This window comes from Mercenaria mercenaria, chromosome 12, assembly GCF_021730395.1.
Source record: "Mercenaria mercenaria strain notata chromosome 12, MADL_Memer_1, whole genome shotgun sequence".
Lineage (NCBI taxonomy): Eukaryota > Metazoa > Mollusca > Bivalvia > Venerida > Veneridae > Mercenaria > Mercenaria mercenaria.
The window spans coordinates 49,592,500-49,617,923 of NC_069372.1; the positions used below are offsets into that span (position 1 = coordinate 49,592,500).

Here is a 25,424-nt window from a genome sequence, read left to right on the forward strand (position 1 = left end):
GAAATTTTAAAGCAGCTGAGAATTTTAGATTTTTGTGTAAAAACAGAGAATTGGGCAATTTGTAGGTTAATTGTGCAGTTGTTAAATTTCGATTTATCTGCAAACATTCGTTCTGCTTTTCTAAGAACATTTGCCATGGCCTGAACTTAAATAAAAATCAGAATCTTAGAATGAGAATGCACTTTCTTTTTAAAGACCTGCTCCAGTTCTACCTTTTAACCTTAAATTGTCACTGAAAAAGCATGAAAATCCTAATCTTGAACAGTGAGCCTGTCAAAATGGTCTATTTATATAAAATTCTATATGAAAATACCTGATGGTTTTACGTGCTAAAGTGTGGCGCGTGGTTGTTAAAATGTTACCTGTTGTCAATCATGGGTTGATTACACACTATAGAATTTGATTATGCCGGGAGCAGGGCTTTAACTGGTACATTCAGTTATTCGCTCGTTTCGAATGTTTTTTTTTTCAACTGATGTTAAAAGCTAATTCATTAGTCTTCTTCTTTTGATACGCGGTTGAATCCACTGAAATTCTTTATTTAAGAATAAATTGTTGCCCTGTCAGCTGCCTTTTGTGAATTCAACGTGATGCGTAGTCCGCATCGTGTGTCGCCGGTTTCTGTATAACTCCTAAAGGGGAGATAAAGAATGTCTGATTGTGGTTAGCGGTTCCAAACTGTGCCGACGGATCGCGAAAGTAGCAAATAATGGTGTAAGTAAGTACAGAAAACTGTAGTTTGGTACTGATTTTTGTGCGAGCTTCACTTTTCGCTCATTTCACGAAAAGCTGAAGTTATTTAGCAGAGAGTAGAAGCAAAATTGTCTCTGGAAATAGTGTGTGAGTGAACATTGCATAAGTATACTAATAAGAATATTTTGTATTTAATTAGAAGAAATGCATTTTTTTTCTGTAGATTTTAAAAAATAGTAAAAAAAATGATAAACTAATTTCATTTGTTGAAGAAGTCACAAACATAAGTAAAAGAATTAAAATAATCAGAAGTGAATGGTTACCTTGAAATCCTTCCGACATTAATTTGGACTGATTGGTGGACAACATATTCATGAACAAACCATGTAAAAATTAGCCTAATAGTAAATTTCATTGAATATCTTTCGAAAATTTGGATAGGTCGAATTTAACCTCGAATTTTCTATACCGGTAAAGAAGGAAAACCACACAAAAAATCATTTTGCCCATAAAATAAATAAAATTAAAAAATAATAAAAAATTAAATAATTTACCTAAATAAACATTCAAGATCTGTTAAGAATTCATAAACTTCTTTCTACCACCTTTGGAGACCTGTAAAAAGTTTTGAGATTTATTTCTGGTAAGATAGAATCAAGACCCGCTGAACACACTATTCCTCCGCCATGTTATCAGAAAATTTTGCTGCAAGAATGAAGCATTTTTCTCGTGTGTAAACCAGAAAAGTCACGTGGCTTTGCTATTGTATGTATATGTATGTCAAATATAAAAAATTGGTTTTATTTTGTTGTTTAGCAATAAATCTGTAACGAGGGAAATGTCCGTGTTCAGGATGGGGACAAAAATGTGTTGCATACTCCAGAAGAGAGATGTGGACGGAAAGGAAAGATGGCCCTGACGGAAGTGACGAAGTAAGCTGTGGTACGTATTATGAACGGAGAATTTTCGTGCTTAGTACCTTTAATACACATAGTCAAGTAATTTATAAAAAGCACATATTGGTTAGTTTCTTATTCTCAAGTTAAAAATGTGATTGTTGTCATACTCTTACATCTGGGAGAAGGCCCAGTCAGTATGGGCGTGGGGTTTAGATAGAATTTTTTATTTTTTTAAGACTATAAATAATACAGTTCACCGAACGTTCTTAATGGAACTTTTGCATGTTACTTTGTTCTTTGAAATGCCATTTAGAATGTCAATTATAAAGTTTATTAAATTATCGGATATTGAGTGGATTTCGTTATCACTAACATACTCACCTTTCATAAAGTTAAAAGTTACAACTATTTCCTGGTGTGTCAGTAGATTTGTAATATATCAATGTTATGTCATGTACGTTTTATGGTTTGTAATTTGTATTATTTATATAGTATTTGTTTTTATATGCACAAGCGCACATTGGCTTATTCATACGTGATGTATGTTACTTGTTGTGTTATTAATGTAACGAGGTTTACATTGTCTTTTATGTACAGATGGGTTTCATTAATTGCGGTACTGATGATATTGCAAAAACATTTTAAATTTTGATTATTTGTCTATATCATTAACTTAAGTTCTGTCACATATGCTTATGTTGTATTTTGCCAAATGGGTCTATGACCTTCTGGTTTATATTTAATAAATCTTGTAATATTGTAATCTTTTAAGATTTGACGGTAATGTAATAAAAGGATCTATTCACATAGATTAAATGGAGAAAACAATTGAACATTATTCAAATGTCGTTTTAGACATATCTTCAATTTAAAACTAGAATATTGCGCGAAATAAATTTGGGTTTTTTTTCATGTAGTTTAGGAGATTGAATGTTAATATTTACTTTTATCGTGAATGAATAAGAATTTTCTCCTAAACACTTGACCAATGATTTTTGACCGAAAAGTATGTACCAAACTTTTGAAATGCGCCCTGTACATAAAGCTTAGGGTATGTCTGTAACCGTATCGATATCATGTGTTGGACCGTCAGTTAGTATCTGGCAGATGGTTTTGATATTTTGCACATTACAATTCTTAGCTTCAATGGTAGTGTACAACAAATAGCTAGATATATTATCATTTGATAGACAAGCTATCTCTTCAATTTTCTTTTGGAAGAGAGAGTGCATTGATTTTTCTGAGAGTTAAAAGTGTGTAGTATAAATACAACACAATTTAACAGATAGTACTTTAAATACCTTGTTATAATTATGTATTTTTGAAATTCAAGAACAATAAAAAAAACACATGAAAGAAATTACTTCAGTAACTTCTACGGTTTTCGACGATAAACTCTGGTGTACTACGTTATGTATTTAGTGTTCTGTTTTTATGCTTCTTGTGAATTTTTGTATTTAACATGATATGGGTAAGCGGTTCAGCTGTAACCCTTTTTTCATATGTACATTGTAATTAAACTCTAACTTTGCTAGTATCTTAGCCTCCTAGAACTCTTTTGAGTTTCTATATAGAGCTTTGTTCTTTGCAGTTTTATTTATTTTTATTTATTTAATTTATTTTGTGAGTGTGTGTGGTGGGGGGGGGGGGAGGGACCTGGGGTGGAGGTTAGGGATTTTAGTACATTTTGTCCGTGATCATATTTGTTTCTGTATGTGATTAAGTTGGTTTATAGATTTAAGTTGATTAATCTCTTTTTTTACTGTATATTACATTTAAGAAATAAAAGTTAATGAAATGTTTTATACAATTGTAGTAGGAATGATACAAAAAGAAAAATAGAATAAAATCAGGGACGGTCATTAACATTTACTTCAAGCTCATGACCACGGGGCCGCCCTTAACCTTTAGCCTGCTATAATTTCCTAAAATGAACTGGTCCATCATTCCAGTTTGACAGTACCACTTATCATTCAAGGTTGTTCACTGAGAAATTAACAGACTGAATAGCGAATTGTGATACCATGATCAGCCTGCTGATCTTGGTCTCTGTACTATTCGCAACGGCAAAACAAATTGCGCCAGCAGGGTCCAAGGTTAAATGTTTTGACAACTGGAAATTATGATTATTTTCTTTTTTTCGACCGTAAAGAACGTTGTAAGGAGCAATATTAGTGTGCAAACACCGTTTTCTTCGAATGGTTCTATGCTACGAAACTGAGCTTATTTTTTCTGTTGAACTTCTTAGCGGTCAAAATGATTATATTACCTTTATTAAATTATATATATTATATAATATCTTTATATGTCTGTAGTTCTAGAAAGCATATGATTTTGTTCGAATGTTTTTAATGTTGATATATATTTATCACTCTATTGTATTATGCTATCTTTAAAGTTTGGTCTAACTGAAAACGAGGTCAAGGTCATGGCCAAAACTCATCTCTTTTCAGTTTACAATGCTTATATCAGCATATGATCATGATGTGCATAAACTGATTTAAACATCTTATAACTAGATATGTAGCATGTGAGTAACGTGGATCTCGCATGGAATCTGCATCACCTTTTTCTTACTGCTTTTATGCTTGTATAATAAGCTGATATGGCATTTTTGTAATGGAGGAAGGAGGAGGAAATGTATATTACAGGTTACATATTTCCTATTCAAAGCGATATTCCAAATTCAAAGAAAGGTACAATCAAATCTGAACATTTCTCTTTCTTTCCGGTCAAATGTTTTCTAAGATATTCTGGGGTGGTTTTATTGAAATTACTTACTTTTTTGAAGATGTCACAGGTGACAATTGGAGTTTTGAATAAAAAAAAATAGAATGAATTAGATAATATAAATAGAGTAGTCTATTTTTGTTTGTTTCCGATTTTACGTTTTGACTATAATTGTTTTGTAATAAAACTGTTGACTACATCATTTGTTATCAGTTAAATAACTTTTAAGATGACGCAAAGCTCAGATAACGGAATATTCATTGTCAAAAGTCTACTACAGGATATCAAAACTACATTTTAAGCCTTGATATTGAACTTCAAAACTTAAAATATTTCTATTCTACGAAAATCTGTTCAGTTTGTACTTGGCTCTAAACACGACTACGAAAAATTTTTTTTAAAAAGAAATAAATTAACTTTTAAAAGTATTTTTTCGTACTGGTACGTTTTTTATTACATTTCTCTTAAATTTTCGGGCAAATTGTTCACAGGTCGAATGGAAAGATATTTAGATAAAAGCAGTATATATTTTTGCATGTCATTTATTTAATGAGATAACTCGTATTGTATGCATGTTGCTGTTTTACTAGTTTAATTTACCTACCCAAGTGAAAGGCGACAATAATTCAGTACTCTTGAAGTCCCCATAATTTTATTTACATGACTGTAATTGTTCTCGACTTATTTTGTCAGTACCTATACTGTGTTGGTGCGCCATAAAACCCAAATAAATAAAAAAAATAAATATTTTTTGTCAGACCAACAAATTCAAAAAAGTGTTGCAAACAGTACAATTCTAGTCCAAAGTATAAGGTCGATGACCTATAAAGACATTCAGCGTTCGATTACATATTCTTGGCAATTCGGCATGCTTGGGGCGTAAATATAGCTCATCGCCCCTCATGTATTTCCGTAGAAATCGGAAATGCCGAAGTCTTGTTGGGGAGAATACATAATTTGTCAACTGTTATTGCAGTAAGATCAAAGTAAGTTTAGCTTTTAAATGCTGCGACTTTCATCTTAAATAGAATTTCCTATGTGTATATACTTTTTTAATGCATATGGACTTTAATAATCAGAATAATTTACTTTTACTTATTTGTCATACTATCAGTATTAAGCAAAGGATTTTTGACACATGTTTATATGATCATTTACTGACGTTTTTTAAAATGTATTTGTGACAAAACTTCAATAAGCCATGGTTATATTTGTTCGAGGAAGAATGCTATTGTTTACTTTAAGAAAACAATAATTGTTGTTAAACCATAAATTTGTAAATTTCAGTTTCATTTTCGTCTATATAACGAACTAAAATGTTTATTCGATATATTATTAAGTTTGAAATTGAAAACTCAGCAAGGAATAGATTTATCAAGACAAAATATCTATACATGTATGCATACTCAATTTGAAAACAAGAACAAGCTTTGTTTTTATCTTTTGATGCCAAGGCGCAAATGTTGTTACATTTAATTAGTTTGTAACGTCCGTAACGCTCGCTTATTTAGTCTCTTTGCCAAAGCGAAATACATGCTGACATTGCCTTACATTGTTTTAAATGTATATGTGTTTATTTTCAGTTTGCCGCAGGGACCAGTTTGAGTGTGCTTCTGGGGATCAGTGTATAGCTAAGCCCAATGTTTGTAACGTATACCAGAGTGTGCTGATGAAGTGGACGAAGCTCGGGGATCTGTGTAAAAAAAGGGTTTGGAAACAGTAACTTGTAACATGGCCTCTACGTCCGCACAATAGTTTTGGTGTTTTTTAAAAATTTGAATTTTTACACCACGTAGACAATATCTTTCAGAGAATGTATTTTACATGTACCAAATTGTTAGATCAAATAGGAGAGGGTTTTCTCGAAAGGTTGTTGTGTTTTGAAATAATTTTGCCTTAAAGTTTACCATTAGGGGAGGTAACAAAAGTAACAACGAAAACTTTCACAACTTGAAATTAAAAACCCCACTTGAGGGCTGGTAGAAAAATAAATAATGGGAACTTTAATAAAGTTTTAGCTAAACTGTGAAATAAGCTTGCTAACATCTTGAAAATGTTTTAGATAGGGCATTAATATAGATAAAATCTTCCTTATTGAAAGTTGAGAAGAAACAAGAAATTTGATTTATTTTATTATCAGGAAACGAATATAAGAAGCGACAGATCACCCTTACTCTTTAAAGGCATCTTGTTTTACCATGAGGGAGAAGTGACATAGATTTAAAGTCAGTAGAGTGGCAGGGTCGCTTCTGACTTTTTTTTTTTAAAAACTGTTTAAATGGGATAAAGGCCGTGACTTTATTATTGATATATTATTACAGAAAAGTCATCAAATATCATAGCATATGGTACGAAATATAAATATCATGAAATGAAGTATGAAATGATAGTTTCTAGCTAAAATGCATAGAAACAAAATAGACAAAGTTGAAGTATCATGATAAGCATACATGCACTAGACAATGCAAGGAGAATGCAAATTGCTAGGCAAGTCCAGCTTAGCAATTCAACATAATGAGGATAATTTTTTCTTGCCTACCTAGCGGGGAAAGTATACATTTATCCGAGCACGCGCCGGGGATAGATCTTCCTGTCTTTCCCTAGGGAAAAACCTTGTCTAGAATAGCGTGCACTAAGGTGTCGTCACATAGTACTGGTACCATTGTGACGTCATTAACTAAATAACGTCAGGAAATACTCAACCCTATTTGTCTCCACGATCTATTTTGTACATGACAGGCAAGAAAAATGATCTAACATGTCTGCCTGTGTAAGACAGCTGTTTTCCCTTTCCCTCGGGGCAGCATGGATAAAAAACCTCGCCCAACGCTCGGGTTTTTCCCTTCCACACTGTCCCCCGGGTAGGGAAACCCCGTCTTACACAGGCAGGCAGTAAGACCTTATAATCTCAGATGATCTAAAAACCCTGCTAATGATTATGTACACAAAATGCCATACCGAAATGCACAAAGTGTGTTGAGATACACCAAAAATTTTATCAAAAGAAATTTGTCCCTTTAAACTGTACAGGGAATATGATATCTACCTACATAATGACCGCATCAAACCATTCATTTCTTTAATACTATTAGTATTTTTTACCTTATATACTTCCAAAGGTGACAATAAAAACAGTGCTCAGCTATATTTGACCAGTGTTATTTCTCTTGTTTCCAATACTATGCAACGTCTACTTGTTCCCTAATGTATGTTTTGGGCCTAAGGCGAGATAGGTCAGGCAGTAATCTTGATAAATCACTTAGTTAACAATCCAGCCATTTGGTATGTTTAAATACAACTATTCATAATTTTACTCATTAATTTTTGCTTACCCTTTTAAGAAATTCACCAGTCTAAGGTGAAACAAGTCAACCTAGGTCATGCAATTCGTTGTGTACTGTTTCATTCTTTATTCAACAGTGCTTGCCACTCTTAGTGTACTGTTTAAATCGACAGTGATTCAGTATGATAAAATACACCAACAGCACAACGTCTATGACAAGAGGATGTAGAAGCTGCATTCACAAAGAAAATTAAAATATTTAAAGAGCAAAAATACTGTATTCATGTATTGATGACTTCGTTCATTCGTTTTCGAAGTCATAAAACACATAGCCCTATGTTAAGTGTTGTGGACGAAAATTATTAACTAGATGGCGGCAATAAGATATTATTGAAAATAAAATACTCAAGGATCAATGTATCTACAATACTTGCACGACTAAGCCATCAAAATATATTACACTTACTTTCCTACGTAATCGTTAATGCATGCATACATATTAAGCATCGAAAGTATGAAAAACCAGCAAAAATCGCACGGCGAAACCAAAATTATTTTAAAAAGTTTCACCTTAGAATCGCTTTCACAACAGCCCCAGCAGGACATTTTAATAACAAAGCGTTTAACATCAATGTTAAAAATTAAAACCCAATGTATAGTCTGTTAACGAACAGAACGCATTTAATGTTTAAAAACATTTAGTTTTACCTGTCTACTTCCTTCGGTATTGCTACTAATAACTTGTAACAACTCTACCTAATACCAGCACACATTTCTTTTGTCCACATGTATCTTTTCACAAGAGAACATAACTTCCTTTATTGCATAGTGGTACTGAGGTAAACAACTGAATATAAAATGATCACTTTGATGAAAGTTATAACTGAGAAGGCATGTTACTTTATGTAAATTCAGAACAATTTGACGTTATTATACCCTTTACATATAAATTATTGCATTGTCTTACTAAAAAAAATTGTTGAATTAAACCCTTCAGCCTGCTGGCGGCAAGTGATACTGCCTTTGCGGCCAGTGCAGACCAAGATCAGCCTGCACGGATTCAGTCAGTAAATTTTCAGTGAAAACCCCTTCGAATAATAAATGGTATTGCCCAAATTGAATGATGGACCGGTCCATTTTAGAAATTTAGCAGGCTAAAGGTTAAATTTTGAAAGATGAACGTCAACTACGTACTAAGAAGTAAGTATATGCTAATAACTGGGCTTTCTGCACTTTTAATTTTTTTTTTTTAATTTTAAAGGTTTGGTCTGTCCTGAGGGTCAGGTAGCGTGCAGTGATAACACAGCCTGTATAAACGAGAAACAGTTCTGTGATGGTATTCAACACTGTTACGATGGATCAGACGAGAGTAAGGAAACGTGTGGTGGTAAGTTTTCAAACTTTCTCCTTGACGTAGACTTCATTCAACAACGTTCTTTAGCAAATGCAAGAACAGCACCAATGACTGCAGAACATGCAATACAATGTCTTTTAGACCATTACTGCAAACAAAAACAAAAGCAGACTCAGTTTGAAGCAGACTGTTTGTTGGAAGTAGTGAAACTTGCAACACGCCTCCCGCCCAAAGAACCGACCTAAGCGAAACTCTAATATACATATATATAATATGCAATGAATGGAACCCCAAAGAACTAGAAAATATAACAACTCATTAGGACTGATAAAACATTACAAAGTATTTTGAAACACGACACATCCAATTATTCAAACTGTACGCAAATAATGAAACAACAATCATTTTGGATCCCGTGGGATCTTCATATTCCCATATAAGGTAATTGCAAAATATTGTATTCAAGGACAAAGTATCTGTTAATTTCATAATTTGTAAGATTTTGAATTAGTATACATAATTTTAAATTCGAAATTACCTATGTGAGCATGAAGTCTGTTCAGTTTTACTTTATTCTGGCCCGTCTCGACGGATCGGTGACACGATAGGATTTTTATTTAAAAACAACGACAAAGTCCGAAGCTTTCGAATCCCACAGAGGATTTTTTACCTGGCTTTCTGTGCGAACAATTGAAAATGCATTGTCAAGCTGAGAACCAGCTACTGCAATATATAAACCCAAAGAAACTCTTTCTAAATGAAAGTTGTTTCATTTTTGCGGTTGATGGTGTACCAATGTATGATAATTTCATAGAATTACGCTTATGCCGGTATAAGGGTTTTTCTTATCTATATTGAATTAGAAAATTCATAATTAATGCACATAAACAGTTTTGCTATGTGAGTTGATTGGAAGTGTAAGGCAGTGAAAAGGAATGTTTATATTTCTTTGTTAACATTAATTTGTATTTGTAGCTGAATTGAATTATCATTAAATTAATTCTAAATCCTTCCGACATTAATTTTGGCAGATTGGTGGACAACATATTCTTGACAAACCATGTAAAGTAGCCTAATAGTAAATTTCATTGAATATCTTTTCGAAAATTTGATAGGTCGAACATTTACCCTCGAATTTTCTATACCGGTAAAAGAAAACAACACGAAAAATGCATTTTGCCCATAAAATAAAAAAAATAAATAAAAAATATAAAAAAAAATAAAAAAAAATTAAATAAATAACTAAATAAACAATCAAGATCTGTTTAGAATTCAAAACTTCTTACTACCACCTTTGGAGACCTGTAAAAAGTTTTGAGATTATCCTGGAAGATAGAATCAGACCCGCTGAACACACTATTACTCCGCCATGTTATCAGAAAATGTTGCTGCAAGAATGAGCATTTCCTGTGTGTAAACCAGAAAGTCACGTGGCTTTGCTATTGTCTGTATATGAATGTCAAATATAAAAAACATGTTTATTTTGTTGTTTAGCAATAAACTGTAACGAGGGAAATGTCCCGTGCAGGGATGGGACAAAATGTGTTGCACCAGAAGAGAGATGTGACGGAAAGGAAGATTGCCCAGACGGAAGTGACGAAGAAAGCTGTGGTACGTAATATGAACGAGAATTTCGTGCTTAGTACCATTAATACACATAGTCAAGTAATATATAAAAAGCACATATGGTAGTTTCTAAATCTCAAAGTAAAATGTGCATGTAGACATACTCTTACATCTTGGAGAAGGCCAGTACAGTATGGGCGTGGGTTTAGATAGAATATATTATGTTTTTAAGAAAAATAATACAGTTCACCGAACGATCATAAAGGAACTTTTGCATGTACTATGTTTTTTGAAATGCCATTTTAGAATGTCACATTATAAAAGAATATAAATTATAGGATATGTTGAGTGATTTCGTTAACACTAACTATACTTTCTAAAGTTAAAAGTACAACTATTTCTTTGTGTAGTCCGTATATTTTGTAAATCTCAATGTTAAAGTCATGTACGTTTTATGATTTGTAATATGTATTAATTATATAGAATTTGTTTAAATATGCACAAGCGCACATTGGATTATTCAACGTGAAGTATGTTACATTTTGTGTTATTACATGTAACGTAGGTTACATTGTCGTTTATGTACAGATGTGTTTCATTAATTTCGGTACTTGATGAATATTGCAAAACATTTAAAATTTTGATTACTGTCTATATCGTTAACTTTCGTTTGCTGTCACCATATTCTTATGTTGTATTTTGCCACATGGGTCTATGACCTTCTGGTTTATATGAAATAAAATCTTGTAATATTGTAATCTTTTAAGACTTTGATGGTCATGTAATAAAACGGATCTATTCAAAATAGATTAAAATGGAGAAAACCAACTTGAAACATTATAAAATGTCGTTTTAGACATATCTCAAATTAAACCTAGAATATTGCGCGAAATAATTGATTTTTTTTCATGTAATTTAGGAGATTGAGTTAATATTTACTTTTAAAACTTGTAACGTGAATTAATAGAATTTTCTCCTAAACACTGCCAATGATTTTGCGAAACGTATGTACCCAACTTTTGAAATGCGCCTGTACATAACGCTTAGGTAAGTCTGTACCGTATCGATATTCATGTGTTGGACCGTCAGTAGTAACTGGCAGATTGTTTTGATATTTTGCACCATTGCATTCATAGCTTCAATTGTAGTGTACAAACAAATAGCTAGATATATTTCATTTGATAGACAAGCATCTCTTCAATTTTCATTTGGAAGAGAGATGTGCATTGATTTTTATGATTTAAAAGTGTGTAGTATAAATACAACCAATTTAACAGATAGTACTTTAAATACATGTTGTAAATAAGTATTTTTGAAATTCAAGACAAAAAAAAATCATGAAAGAAATATAACATCAGTAACTACTACGGTTTTCGACGAACACTGGTGTACTACGTTATGTATTTAGTGTTCTGTTTTATGTCTTGTATATTTTTGTTTTAACAGATATGGGTAAGCGGTTCAGCTGAAACCCTTTTTCATATGTACATTGTAATTAACTCTAACTTTGCTAGTATCTTAGCCTGCTTAGAACTTTTGAGTTTCTATATAGAGCTTTGTCTTTGCAGTTTATTTATTTTATTTATTTATTTATTTTTGTGTGTGTGTGGTGGGGGGGGGGGGAGGTTAGGGATTTAGTCACATTTTGGTCCGTGATCGTATTTGTTTCCTTTATGAGATTAAGATTTCTGGTTTATAGATTTAAGTTGATTAATTCTCTTTTTTTACTGTATATACATTTAAGAAATAAAAGTAATGAAAAGTTTAAACAATAGTAGTAGGAATGATACAAACAGAAAAAAAGAAAAATCAGGACGGTCCCTTACCATTTACTTCAAGCTCATGACCACCGGACCGCCTTAACCTTTACCCTGCTAAATTTCTAAAATGAACTGGTCCATCATTCAGTTTGACCAGTACCACTTATCATTCAAAGGGATGTTCACTGAAAATTAACAGACTGAATAGCGAATAGTGCATACCATGATCAGCCTGCTGATCTTGGTCTGTACTATTCGCAACGGCAAAACCAATTGCCGCCAGCAGGGTAAAGGTTAAATGTTTTGACAACTGGAATATGCATCATTCTTCTTTTTTCGAGGTAAAGAACGTGTAAGAGCATATTAGTGCTGCAAACACCGTTTTCTTCGAATGGTTCTATGCTTTGACAAGAGCTTATTTTTTCTGTTGACCTTCATAGCGGTCAAAAATGATTAAATACCTTTATTAAATTATATATATTATAAAATATCTTATATGTCTGTAGTTCTAGAAAGCATATTGATTTTGTTCGCATGTTTTTAAAGTTGATATATATTTATCACTCTATTGTATTATGCTGCTTTAAAGTTTTGTCTTACTGAAAACGAGGTCAAGGCCAAACCTCATCTCTCTTCAGTTTACAATGCTTATATCAGCATATGATCATGATGTGCATAAACTGATTTAAACATCTTATAACTAGAAATGTAGCATGTGAGTAACGTAGGATCTGCATGTAATCTGCATCACCTTTATCTTACTGCTTTTATGCTTGTTTAATAAGCTGAATGGCATTTTGTAATGGAGGAAATGTATATAACAAGGTTACATATATCCTATACAAGCGATATTCCAAAATCAAAGAAAGGTACAATCAAATCCCTGAACATTTCTGTTTACTTTCCGTCAAATGTTTTCTAAGATATCTGGTGGTTTTATTGAAATACTACATTTTGAAGATGTCACAGGTGACAATAGGATTTTTGAATAAAAAAAAATAGAATGAATAGATAATATAAAATAGAGTAGTCAATTTTTGTTTGTTTCCGATTTTACGTTTTGACTATAAATTGTTTAGTAATCATAACTTTGACTACATCATTTGTCTAATCAGTTAAATAACTTTTAAGAATACGCAAAGCTAGCTTACGGAATATTCATTTGTCAAAAGTCTACTACAGGATATCAAAACTACATTTTAAGCCTTGATATTGAACTTCAAAACTTAAAATATTTCTACTTCTACGAAAATCTGTTCAGTTTGTACATGGCTCTCACACGACTACGAATAATTTTTTTAAAAGAAATAAATTAACTTTTTAAAAGTATTTTTTCGTACTGGTACGTTTTTTATTACATTTCTCTTAAATTTTCAGCAAATTGTTGACAGGTCGAATGGAAAGATATTTAGATAAAAACAGTATATATTTTTGCATGTCATTTATTTAATAGAAATAACTCGTATTGTATGCATGTTGCTGTTTACTAGATAATACCTACCCAAGTGCAAGGCGACAATAATTCAGTACTCTTGAAGTCACATAATTTTATTACATGACTGTAATTGTTCTCGACTCTTTTTGTCAGTAACCTATACTGTGTTGGTGCGCCATAAAACCCAAATAAATAAATAAATAAATATTTTTTGTCAGACCAACAAATTCAAAAAAGTGTTGCAAACAGTACATTTCTAGTCCAAACGTATTAAGGTCGATGACCTATAAAGACATTCAGCGTTCGATTACATATTCTTGAGCAATTCGGCATGCTTCGGGCGTAAATATAGCTCATCGCGCTCATGTATTTCCGTAGAAATCGGAAAATGCCGAAGTCTTGTTCGGAGAATACATAATTTGTCGACTGTTATTGCAGTAAGATCTAAGTAAGTTTAGCGTTAAATGCTGCGACTTTCATCTTAAATAGAATTTCACTATGTGTATATACTTTGTAATGCATATGGACTTTAATAATCAGAATAATTTACTTTTACTTATTATGTCATACTATCAGTATTAAGCAAAGGATTTTTGACACATGTTTAACTTATATGATCATTTACTGACGAACTGTTTTTTAAAATGTATTTGTGATAAATTTTCAATAAGCCATGGTTATATTTGTTCGAGGAAGAATGCTATTGTTTACTTTAAGAAAAAAATAATTGTTTTAAAACCATAAATTTGTACATTTCAGTTTCATTTTCGTCTATATAACGAACTAAAATGTTTATTCGATATATTATTAAGTTTGAAATTGAAAACTCAGCAAGGAATAGATTTATCAAGACAAAATATCTATACATGTATGCATACTCAATTTGAAAACAAGAACAAGTTTTGTTTATCTTTTGATGCGAAGGCGCAAATGTTGTTACATTTAATTAGTTTGTAACGTCCGTAACGCTCGCTTAGTTAGTCTCTTTGCCAAAGCGAAATACATGCTGACATTGCCTTACATTGTTTTAAATGTATATGTGTTTATTTTCAGTTTGCCGCAGGGACCAGTTTGAGTGTGCTTCTGGGGATCAGTGTATAGCTAAGTCCAATGTTTGTAACAGTATACCAGAGTGTGCTGATGGAAGTGACGAAGCTCAGGATCTGTGTAGAAAAGGTGAAACAGTAACTAGTAACATGGCTCCTCTACGTCCGCACAATAGTTTTGGTGTTGTTTAAATTTTGAATTTTACACCACGTAGACAATATCCTTTCAGAGAATGTATATACATGTACCAAATTGTTCAGATCAAATAGGAGAGGTTTTCTCGAAAGGTTGTTGTGTTTTGAAATAAATTTTGCCTTAAAGTTTACCATTAGGGGAGGTAACAAAAGAAAACAACGCAAACTTTCACAACTTGAAATTCAAAACCCACTTGAGGGCTGGTAGCAAAATAAATAATGGGAACTTTAATAAAGTTTATAGCTAAACTGTGAAATAAGCTTGCTAACATCTTGAAAATGTTTTAGATAGGGCATAAATATAGATAAAATCTTTCTTATTGAAAGTTGAGAAGAAACAAGAAACATTTGATTTATTTTATTATTAGGAAACGAATATAAGAAGCGACAGACTCACCCTTACTCTTTAAGGCATCTTGTTTTAACCATGATGAGAAGTGACATAGATTTAAAGTCAGTAAGAGTGGCATGTCGCTTCTGACTTTTTTTTTTTAAAAAAAGCTGTTTAAATGGGATAAAGGCCGTGACTTTATTATTAATATATTATTACAGAAAATTCATCAAATATCATAGCATATGGTACGAAATATAAGTATCATGAAATGAAGTATGAAATGATAGTTTCTAGCTAAAATGCATAGAAACAAAAGAGACAAAGTTGAAGTATCATGATAAGCATACATGCACGTCCAGCTTAGCAATTCAACATAATGAGGATAATTTTATCTCAGATGATCTAAACCATGCTAATGATTATGTACACAATATGCCATACCGAAATGCACAAAGTGTGTTGAGATACACCAAATATTTTATCAAAAGAAATTTGTCCCTTTAAACTGTACAGGGAATATGATATCTACCTACATAATGACCGCATCCAAACATTCATTTCTTTAATACTATTAGTATTTTTTACCTTATATACTTCCAAAGGTGACAATAAAAACAGTGCTCAGCTATATTTGACCAGTGTTATTTCTCTTGTTTCCAATACTATGCAACGTCTACTTGTTCCCTAATGTATGTTTTGGGTCTAAGGCGAGATAGGTCAGGCAGTAATCTTGATAAATCACTTAGTTAACAATCCAGCCATTTGGTATGTTTAAATACAACTATTCATAATTTTACTCAGTAATTTTTGCTTACCCTTTTAAGAAATTCACCAGTCTAAGGTGAAACAAGTCAATCTAAGTCATGCCATTCGTTGTGTACTGTTTCATTCTTTATTCAACAGTGCTTGCCACTCTTAGTGTACTGTTTAAATCGACACACTTACTTAATATTACACTTACTTTCCTACGTAATCGTTAATGCATGCATACATATTAAGCATCGAAAGTAGAAAACACAGCAAAAGTCGCACGGCGAAACCAAAATTATTAAAGAGTTTCACCTTAGAAATCCGCTTTCACAACAGCCACAGCAGGACATTTTAATAACAAGCGTTAACATCAATGCTTAAACATAAACCAATGTATAGTCTGTTAACAAAACAGAACGCATTTAATGTTTAAAAACATTTAGTTTTACCTGTCTACTTACCTTCAGGTATTGCTACTAATAACTTGTAACAACTCTACCTAATACCAGCACACATTTCTTTTGTCCACATGTATCTTTTCACAAGAGAACATAACTTCCTTTATTGCATAGTGGTACTGAGGTAAACAACTGAATATAAAACTGATCACTAGATGAAAGATATAACTGAGAAGGCATGTTACTTTATGTAAATTCAGAACAATTTGACGTTATTATACCCTCTCACATATAAATTATTGCATTGTCTTACTAAAAAAATTGTTGAATTAACCTTCAGCCTGCTGGCGGCAAGTGATACTGCCTTTGCAGCCAGTGCAGACCAAGATCAGCCTGCACGGATTCAGTCAGTAAATTTTCAGTGAAAACCCCTTCGAATAATAAATGGTATTGCCCAAATTGAATGATGGACCGGTCCATTTTAACAATTTAGCAGGCTAAAGGTTAAATTTTGAAAGATGAACGACAACTACGTACTTAGAAGTAAGTATATGCTAATAACTGGGCTTTCTGCACTTTTAATTTTTCTTTTCTTTTTTTTTAATTTTAAAGATTTGGTCTGTCCTGAGGGTCAGGTAGCGTGCAGTGATAACACAGCCTGTATAAACGAGAGACAGTTCTGTGATGGTATTCAGCACTGTTACGATGGATCAGACGAGAGTAAGGAAACGTGTGGTGGTAAGTTTTCAAACTTTCTCCTTGACGTAGACTTCATTCAACAACGTTCTTTAGCAAATGTAAGAACAGCACCAATGACTGCAGAACATGCAATACAATGTCTTTTAGACCATTACTGCAAACAAAAACAAAAGCAGACTCAGTTTGAATCAGTCTGTTTGTTGGAAGTAGTGAAACTTGCAACACGCCTCCCGCCCATAACACCGACCTAAGCGAAACTCTAATATACATATATATAATATGCATTGAATGGAACCCCAAAGAACTAGAAAATATAACAACTCATTAGGACTGATAAAACATTACAAAGTATTTTGAAACACGACACATCCAATTATTCAAACTGTACGCAAATAATGATAGCTCAGTAGGTAGAGCGTCGGTCTACGGATCGCGGGGTCGTGAGTTCGATCCTCGGGCGGGGCGCATGTTCTCCGTGACTATTTGATAAACGACATTGTGTCTGAAATCATTAGTCCTCCACCTCTGATTCATGTGGGGAAGTTGGCAGTTACTTGCGGAGAACAGGTTTGTACTGGTACAGAATCCAGGAACACTGGTTAGGTTAACTGCCCGCCGTTACATAACTGAAATACTGTTGAAAAACGGCGTTAAACCCAAAACAAAAAAAAAAACAAAAAAAAAAGCAAATAATGAAACAACAACCATTTTGGATCCCATGGGATCTTCATATTCCCATATAAGGTAATTGCAAAATATTGTATTCAAGGACAAAGTATCTGTTAATTTCATAATTTGTAAGATTTTGAATTAGTATACATAATTTTAAATTCGAAATTACCTATGTGAGCATGAGGTCCGTTCAGTTTTACTTTATTCTGGCCCGTCTCGACGGATCGGTGACACAATAGGATTTTTGTTTAAAAACAACGACAAAGTCCGAAGCTTTCGAATCCCACAGAGGATTTTTTACCTGGCTTTCTGTGCGAACAATTGAAAATACATTGTCAAGCTGAGAACCAGCTACTGCAATATATAAACCCAAAGAAACTCTTTCTAAATGAAAGTTGTTTCATTTTTGCGGTTGATGGTGTACCAGTATATGATAATTTCATAGAATTACGCTTATGCCGGTATAAGTGTGAGAAGGGTGTTCATTACCTCTCGCGGACTCGATAAAATTGAGCTTGCTACTATTTTGATTGGTTGCGTTGTAAAAACTTGCTTCCAAAACACTTTAGTATCAATTTAATTTTTTACCTTAAACATAATTATCTAAGTTTGTACGTGGTGGTCTCGCGATTTTGTAAATAAGTAAGTTGAGAATATATGAAAGAATCTTTGTAAGGAAATTACGATGGCAACGGAACTGTCTCTTCTTTTTTTATCGTCCATTTCTTTTTGGTTTTGTTATTATTGTAATCGGGGGTAGAGAACGTTGTTCGATAAAGAAGTCTTAAACCTTCCAATATTGAATAGATATTTTTCCTTTTTCTTATCTATATTGAATTTGAAAATTCTTAATTAATGCACATAAACAGTTTTGCTATGTGAGTTGATTTAAAGTGTAAGGCAGTGAAAAGGAATGTTTATATTTCTTTGTTAACATTAATTTGTATTTGTAGCTGAATTGAATTATCATTAAACTAATTCTAAAGATGTTGCATAGTAGATACGTATATTTTATTTCTTATAACACATATGCTGGATATTGAGCATGTTTCTAATTCAAAGAAGTATTTGAATTATTTCATTAAACCGTTTTTTCTGTTCCTTGCAATGTCATTATAATCATTTTATATTTGTCTTGTATGTATGTTACTGGGAACGCTGACAGTATCAAGATATTTGTAATTTTCAATACTAAATGAGTTTTTGGGTTCTTTGTAATTAGCAAATTGTAAGATTGAGCTTTGACTGTCATCAAGTCAAATCATAATCTGATCTCAAGTTAGTTATTACCTTAAAACAACCGTGTTAAAATTCAAGATTGATCTCTATGACTGAGTGTGGCAACGTTAAATGTCGCAACGCCGCTAAATGTCGCAACCACCGTTAAATGTCGCAAGGTTGACGTTAAATGTCGCAACCACGCTAAATGTCGCAAAATCGTCTGCCGCTAAATGTCGCACCTCTAACGTTAAATGTCGCAAAAAATTGCCCACCGTTATATGTCGCAACACCAACGCTAAATGTCGCACTTCCTATTTGACACTATGACTATCAATTCCTTGTGTATATTTACTTTTTTGAGAGAAGAAAAATTAACAGGTTTATGTAATACAAATAATTATCTTAATGATAAGTGCTGTTACGTATAGCAACAAGAGGGCCTTGTTGGCCCTAGATCGCTCACCTGAGTTCCACACCTTGCTTGAACAGCCACGCAGGAAAAATATTTGTGAAATTATTTTGTAATAGGGCCAGTGTTTTAGGACAGAAATATTCTGAGGTTTCTTCTAACTAAATACGATTTGGTAATAGTGTTGTATGTCTGTGGGGGTTTGGTATGGGTGGGGAACGGGGTGAATAACGACACAGAAATCTAAGACACAAACAAACAGCACCAAGAGAATTAATAGAAAATATAAAAATTTACATTTTTGAAACGGGGGGGGGGGGGGGGGGGGGGGGGGAGAGAAGAGAGAGGGGTAGGGTTATGAGTGAGTAGGCGGAAAAGTAGGATAATGAGGGGAATGAGACTAAACTAAACAATTTTAAGAGACTAAAAGTAAAATAATATCAGAATTCCCGCTTTACCTGAAAGAATGTACAGAGGACCACATACGATCTTTCTCCGCCATTGAAAGTTGATAGTCGCCTTGTGACTTTAAACGTAAACCTCCAAACAAAGAAATAGAACCCATGGCTGATAAATAGAAAATCTTCAGTTTCTACAGCTGGTACAAAACACAGTCTTCGTGTCGCGTAGTTGAACATCCTGTTGTGTAACAGGCCTGGATTGTTGCCCGAGCCGTTTCCACCCCCCCCCCCCCCCCCGAATCCACCCTTATTTCAAAATTCCCCAGGGGGAAGAACCCTTGACCCCTTAAAATGGGGGGAGTACCCCTCCAGTACCTTAAAATTAAGAAGAAAAAAATGCACCAGAGGCAACCATTTTATACCTGTTTTTCAAACTTTCCCGGGGAAAGACCCTGAGCCCTGAAACAATGACAGGGATAACCCCTCCCATACACCGAAATTTTAAACAAAAAATGCAATAAAAGTCCAGCATTCCATACTTGTATTTCAAAATTGTCAATGGAAAAAGACCCTAACCACCTAAAATAAGGGGAGTGCCCCTCTAGTACGTACCTAAAAAATAAGACAAAAATGCACCACAGGCCAACATTTCATACCTGTATATAAAAAACTTTCCTACAAATACGGACAGAGTAACCCCGTACCTACCGCACGTCGCCGGTGACGCTTTTGTTTTAAACTGGTGTCCCCCCCCCCCACCCCCATTCCCCTCTCCCATCCTCCATCAACAATTTCTGGCCCCCGGCCTGTTGTGTAACGAAATTCAGGTCGACTAAAGACATGCGATACAACGCGCGACAAAACGGAGCGCGAGCTTAATGTCTCATGAGCTAAACAGGACTCCATAGAATTACATAGTTCCGACCTGAAATAAATCTAGTACTGTGGCGAGTACCACGTTAGTGCTCAAACGTATGTATGGTGCGGAACCACTGAAAAGCAAACGTGCAGATCAGAGTGAAAGTTCAATTCAGCCCTTCCCAAATCAAGAATGCATTACCCAGTCTTATCTCTAAGTTGTAAAGACTGTTTAAATTACCTCATTTTGCTGTGCGACATTTAGCGTTGGTGTTGCGACATATAACGGTGGGTAAATTTTTGCGACATTTAACGTTATAGGTGCGACATTTAGCGGCAGACGATTTTGCGACATTTAGCGGTGGTTGCGACATTTAACGTCAACCTTGCGACATTTAACGGTGGTTGCGACATTTAGCGGCGTTGCGACATTTAACGTTGCCACACTGAGCTTTATTACCTTGGAACCAGGGTGTTAAAGTTTTTAATCCAACTGATCTCCAATGTCATTTCAATAACTCTGGAGCAAAGAAGTTTGGAGTTTCAAAACTCAGATTTATAATCTTGGATCCTAGAGACTGAAATTTGTGACTAGTCCCAAAACTCACTATTATAACTATGAATTCAAGGCGCTGGAATTTTGCGACTGGTCTCAAAACTCAGTTTTATAACTTTGAATTCAAGGCGCTGAAATTTTGCGACTGGTCTCAAAACTCAGTTTTATAACTTTGAATCCAAGGCGCTGGATTTTTGCGTCTGGTCTCAAAACTCAGTTTTATAACTTTGAATCCAAGGCGCTGGTCTCAAAACTCATTTTTGAGTTGTCTTCATAGTCAGTATCTAGGGTACTGGAGTTTTGAGACTTGACTTCAAGTCAAGTTTATCAAAATTGGATATAAATTTTCAGACACGTGTATGTGACATGATTAAAAGAATACACTGGTAAAAACAATATCTATCGTAACAATTCTATTATACCGTCAGTGTTCTCAAATAGAATCTCCCATCACTGAAGTAGGTTAGAAAACTTTAATCTCATTCTAGACAATTCTAGATAATCTCATGCATTGAAAACATTTTTCATCTATAGTTCTATTTAGATAGATTACACTGTAAACATAAACACTTCATCCGTAGACACGTAAAAAATAAGTGCCTCTTGTGAAAAAGTTGCATTTTCATGCATATATCTTAATTTGAGTTAAATAGAAATAAATATTAACCTATTTAAAGGTAACTGTAAAATGCCGTTTTCTAACGTTTATTTATTCTGGCTTGTAACGGATAAAAACATAAAACAGTCCGAAAACAAAATTTCCGTATAACTGTTTCATTATTGCTATCAGGTTTATACTTTATTTTGTATGTTCTATTTCTAACATTAAATCTCTGACATATTTTTAATATCATGAACTTTGTAATATATAAGCGCGACATTGATAGAAATAGGTGACATAGAAATACATATTTTAGTCCGTGTATGAATTCAGTTGGTATTAAATTATGTATTTAGATCAAAGTAATCTTCAATTGCCTGTATTTTTGTATATCTTTAATTTCTGGTCCATTACAAAGAGCAGTGTTGTCATCAGTATATGCATTATGTTGCTTCTTTCTACACGGCTGTTCTACTTTGTCTTGTCTCAATATTGTTTCGGCTTTCATCCAGTTAATGACATGTTCTATCTATTTTCTTTTTCAATAATTACGTAACAAACAGCGGCATGGTATATATAGTGAACGTATGTCTATTACCTGTAAATAAAGAAGGACTTAAATAGAGTGGACATGTTACTCTCTTTAACTGTAATTAGTCTCTTGAATGATCTGTAAAGACGAGAGTTCCCGAGATTACAATATATTGGCTAAAGTCAAAACAGTATAATTTGATGACATTGATTTGCAAAAGAAACTTTTTCCCAATGGAAGTGGCATTTTCATGTCTTATGTAAATCAGCTTCAGGTTTAATTTCAATGTGAACCTATACTTGATATTTTGGTAGCATTTTCAATGAGATTTATTGTTTGCAATCACAGAAATGTAACCAAACCTTATTGCACATGTGCTCATACATTATTTTAGCAGTCAGTTTAGAAGATGCACCATAATGTTGACCTGTCAAACAGAAAATCTCTCTTAGAAGATAAATGACTCCTACTTTTCTTTGTGTTTTCTGTTGTTTATAAATAGGTCATTTAAGAACTATTCTGAAAATGGGCCTGGCTATGTGTGACGGCTCTCGATGATTGTTTATTTATTATAGAACTTGTATAGCATTTATTTAATACTGTCCCACTTGAATGGAATTTGGCCTGAATGCTAGCCGAAATATCGGCAGAAGCTGAAATTGCAGATTCACTAGGAGTAGTTTTATTGAAGTTGATCGCAGTAATATTTAACATTTTGTATTGTTAGTGATCAAAATGTAGTATTATTAGTCTTTTATTTAGAAACTAATTTCATGTGTACATTTCTCTGTAATTTCATTTTCACACAGTAGGTTACCGTGTTTATTTTCTGGGTTAAAAATTGCTTGTCCCACTTTAGACCAGACATCCGTTGTTTAATTGTTAATTAACATTTACTCTTTCACGAAATCTGTATGAACTCTTATCAAAATTAGCCAAACAAAGAGGATAATTTTACAAATGTTCGCCGAGGATAAGCTATGTTTCACTTTGGAAGTAACCGTTTCGTCTTCTGCTATTTCATTGCTTAGTGCATCCACTTTCTTGTTTCTTCTTTAGTATTTGTTTTAGCTCTTCAGAAATTACCCCATCTATCAATGTTCTTGTATCTATTTACAATTATTTACAAAATATTTTTACATTTAAACTGCCTTTTATTTTTCCATATGAGTTAAGTTCTTTAATTTTTGTCTAAGCGATCCCATTTTTTGTTCGCGTGTTTCCCTGTGTCGCTCTTTAATTTTAGCGCTTAGAGCAACAGATTTCTCTATTTTCTTGTTTATCTTCTTTACCGTATGTTTAAGGTGTTCGGAAATTGCTACATGTCTTTGTCTTCTTGTTTATGCCTTTACTAATGTTTTACATATTTAGCTATCGTTTCATGTCTGTTTCTGTTCTATTATTTTAGCTTTTGTTTTATGTCTCTTATTTATTTATTTCTTTATTAATGTTAAACCTATTTCACGTCTCACTTTTCTTGATTACTTTACAACTTACTTTGCTTGCCATGCATTTCTTTTACCACGAGAGAGTAGCCTAACTCACAAGTACATAAAGTTTTAGTTAGACTGTTTTGGTAGATCAGATTGTCTCTCGTTGTTTCCCTATCTCTTAAACAGCGGTTTGTATTTATTCTCAGACGCGTATTAAATGCAACATGGTTTTATAACCCGAAAAGTGTGAAACACATTGTTATGTATTTCTGTCTTATGACATGTTCTTGAGAAATCACTTTTCGGTTTACAATTTCATTTCATTGTTACCATATACTGAAATTTTACTTCTGTTTCGTTTTCAGAAAAGTATGGCGAATGGTTTGCGAAAATCGAGAAATAAAATGTGAAAATAGGTAATTTTTACACCTATATTTTCTATAAGTTATTTAAAATGAAACAATATATTATCAAAGGACAAATGCATGCTAAACATCAAGAAGAATCAACGAGAGCAGACTTCCTTCCTGCAAACATTTAGCACAGCTAATATAGCCAATGCCGCATTATCGCAAAGCAGCTCACCTACAAACAGAAACTGCAGTAGAAAAAATAGCAGACAGAGTGCTACTAGATCGTGTTACTAGATACATTTTGATTATTAAAATAGATATAAGTATTGTCAAAAAAAAGGTTAGGGTTTGAAAAGGTGTGTTTGCAACAAAGGGAGGAGAATAACACTACTAGCAATGTAGATACCTGGCATACTCATTTTGGCCATAAATGATGATACGACATACAGCTTTAGTTGTTCAATAATTAATGTATGTTATGGTTGAAAAATATTCTAAACCTCACTTGGTGACACTTGCAAAAGGAGACACTTTTCCGGAAAATTAGCGCCAATTTTACAAATGCTAGGAGTTTTCTAGCCTAGAAAAAATTCTTTCAACAGCAAAAGCGGAACACGTTTTGTTCATCACATATATACTGTATCATTTTTTTCTGAAAACAAGACGGAATTTCTTAAGAATTTTAACCCAAAAAAATAACAGATGCATCTACAAATCGAATTAATTCACTAAAATTACAATGTCTCCCAGAGTCATTCCAGATCAGCATTTCCCATCAATCAGTTGAATGATTGCAAAAATTCTAAAAATATCAAACGTAACAGCGTGAGCAACAATAAAAGTTCATCTTGAAAAATGTAAGCGCTTGAAAATGTCGGACTTAAGTTCAGTCAAACCTATATTCTTAATACAAAGTACTGGTAAAGACCATAACCGCAAGCATTGTAAGTTTTACCAATTTACGTACAAATATACAAAGGGTATTACTTTAAAGCTACAGAGCGTATTGTACAATTTTGTTATAAATAAAGTTATACCCATCCGATGTCCAGAACTGCCGCCACTTTTAGCCAGATAAATCTTTTATCAGTTTAAACATTTATCATTCTTTTCTATGTTAATGGGAACATATGAATAACACACTTTTCTAAATTTGAATTCCTAAGAGTAATTGAGTTGCACCCAGACTTCTAGCCTAGAAGGTGGTGGATCGACTCCCCCGCGGTTTTTTTAATTGTCACAATAT

At 33.3% G+C, this 25,424-nt stretch overlaps 1 protein-coding gene across 1 annotated transcript; it reads left to right on the forward strand.

Annotated features, from left to right (window-relative positions):
* Positions 1-1,583: 1,583 nt before the first annotated feature.
* On the forward strand, positions 1,584-24,228 carry LOC123533335 (low-density lipoprotein receptor-like). The gene is made up of 7 exons (XM_053520568.1): positions 1,584-1,635; positions 5,906-6,019; positions 8,867-8,992; positions 10,454-10,570; positions 14,774-14,896; positions 17,056-17,181; positions 24,191-24,228. The coding sequence occupies exons 1-7, from the start codon at positions 1,584-1,586 to the stop codon at positions 24,226-24,228; spliced, it is 696 nt and encodes a 231-aa protein (XP_053376543.1).
* Positions 24,229-25,424: the final 1,196 nt, after the last annotated feature.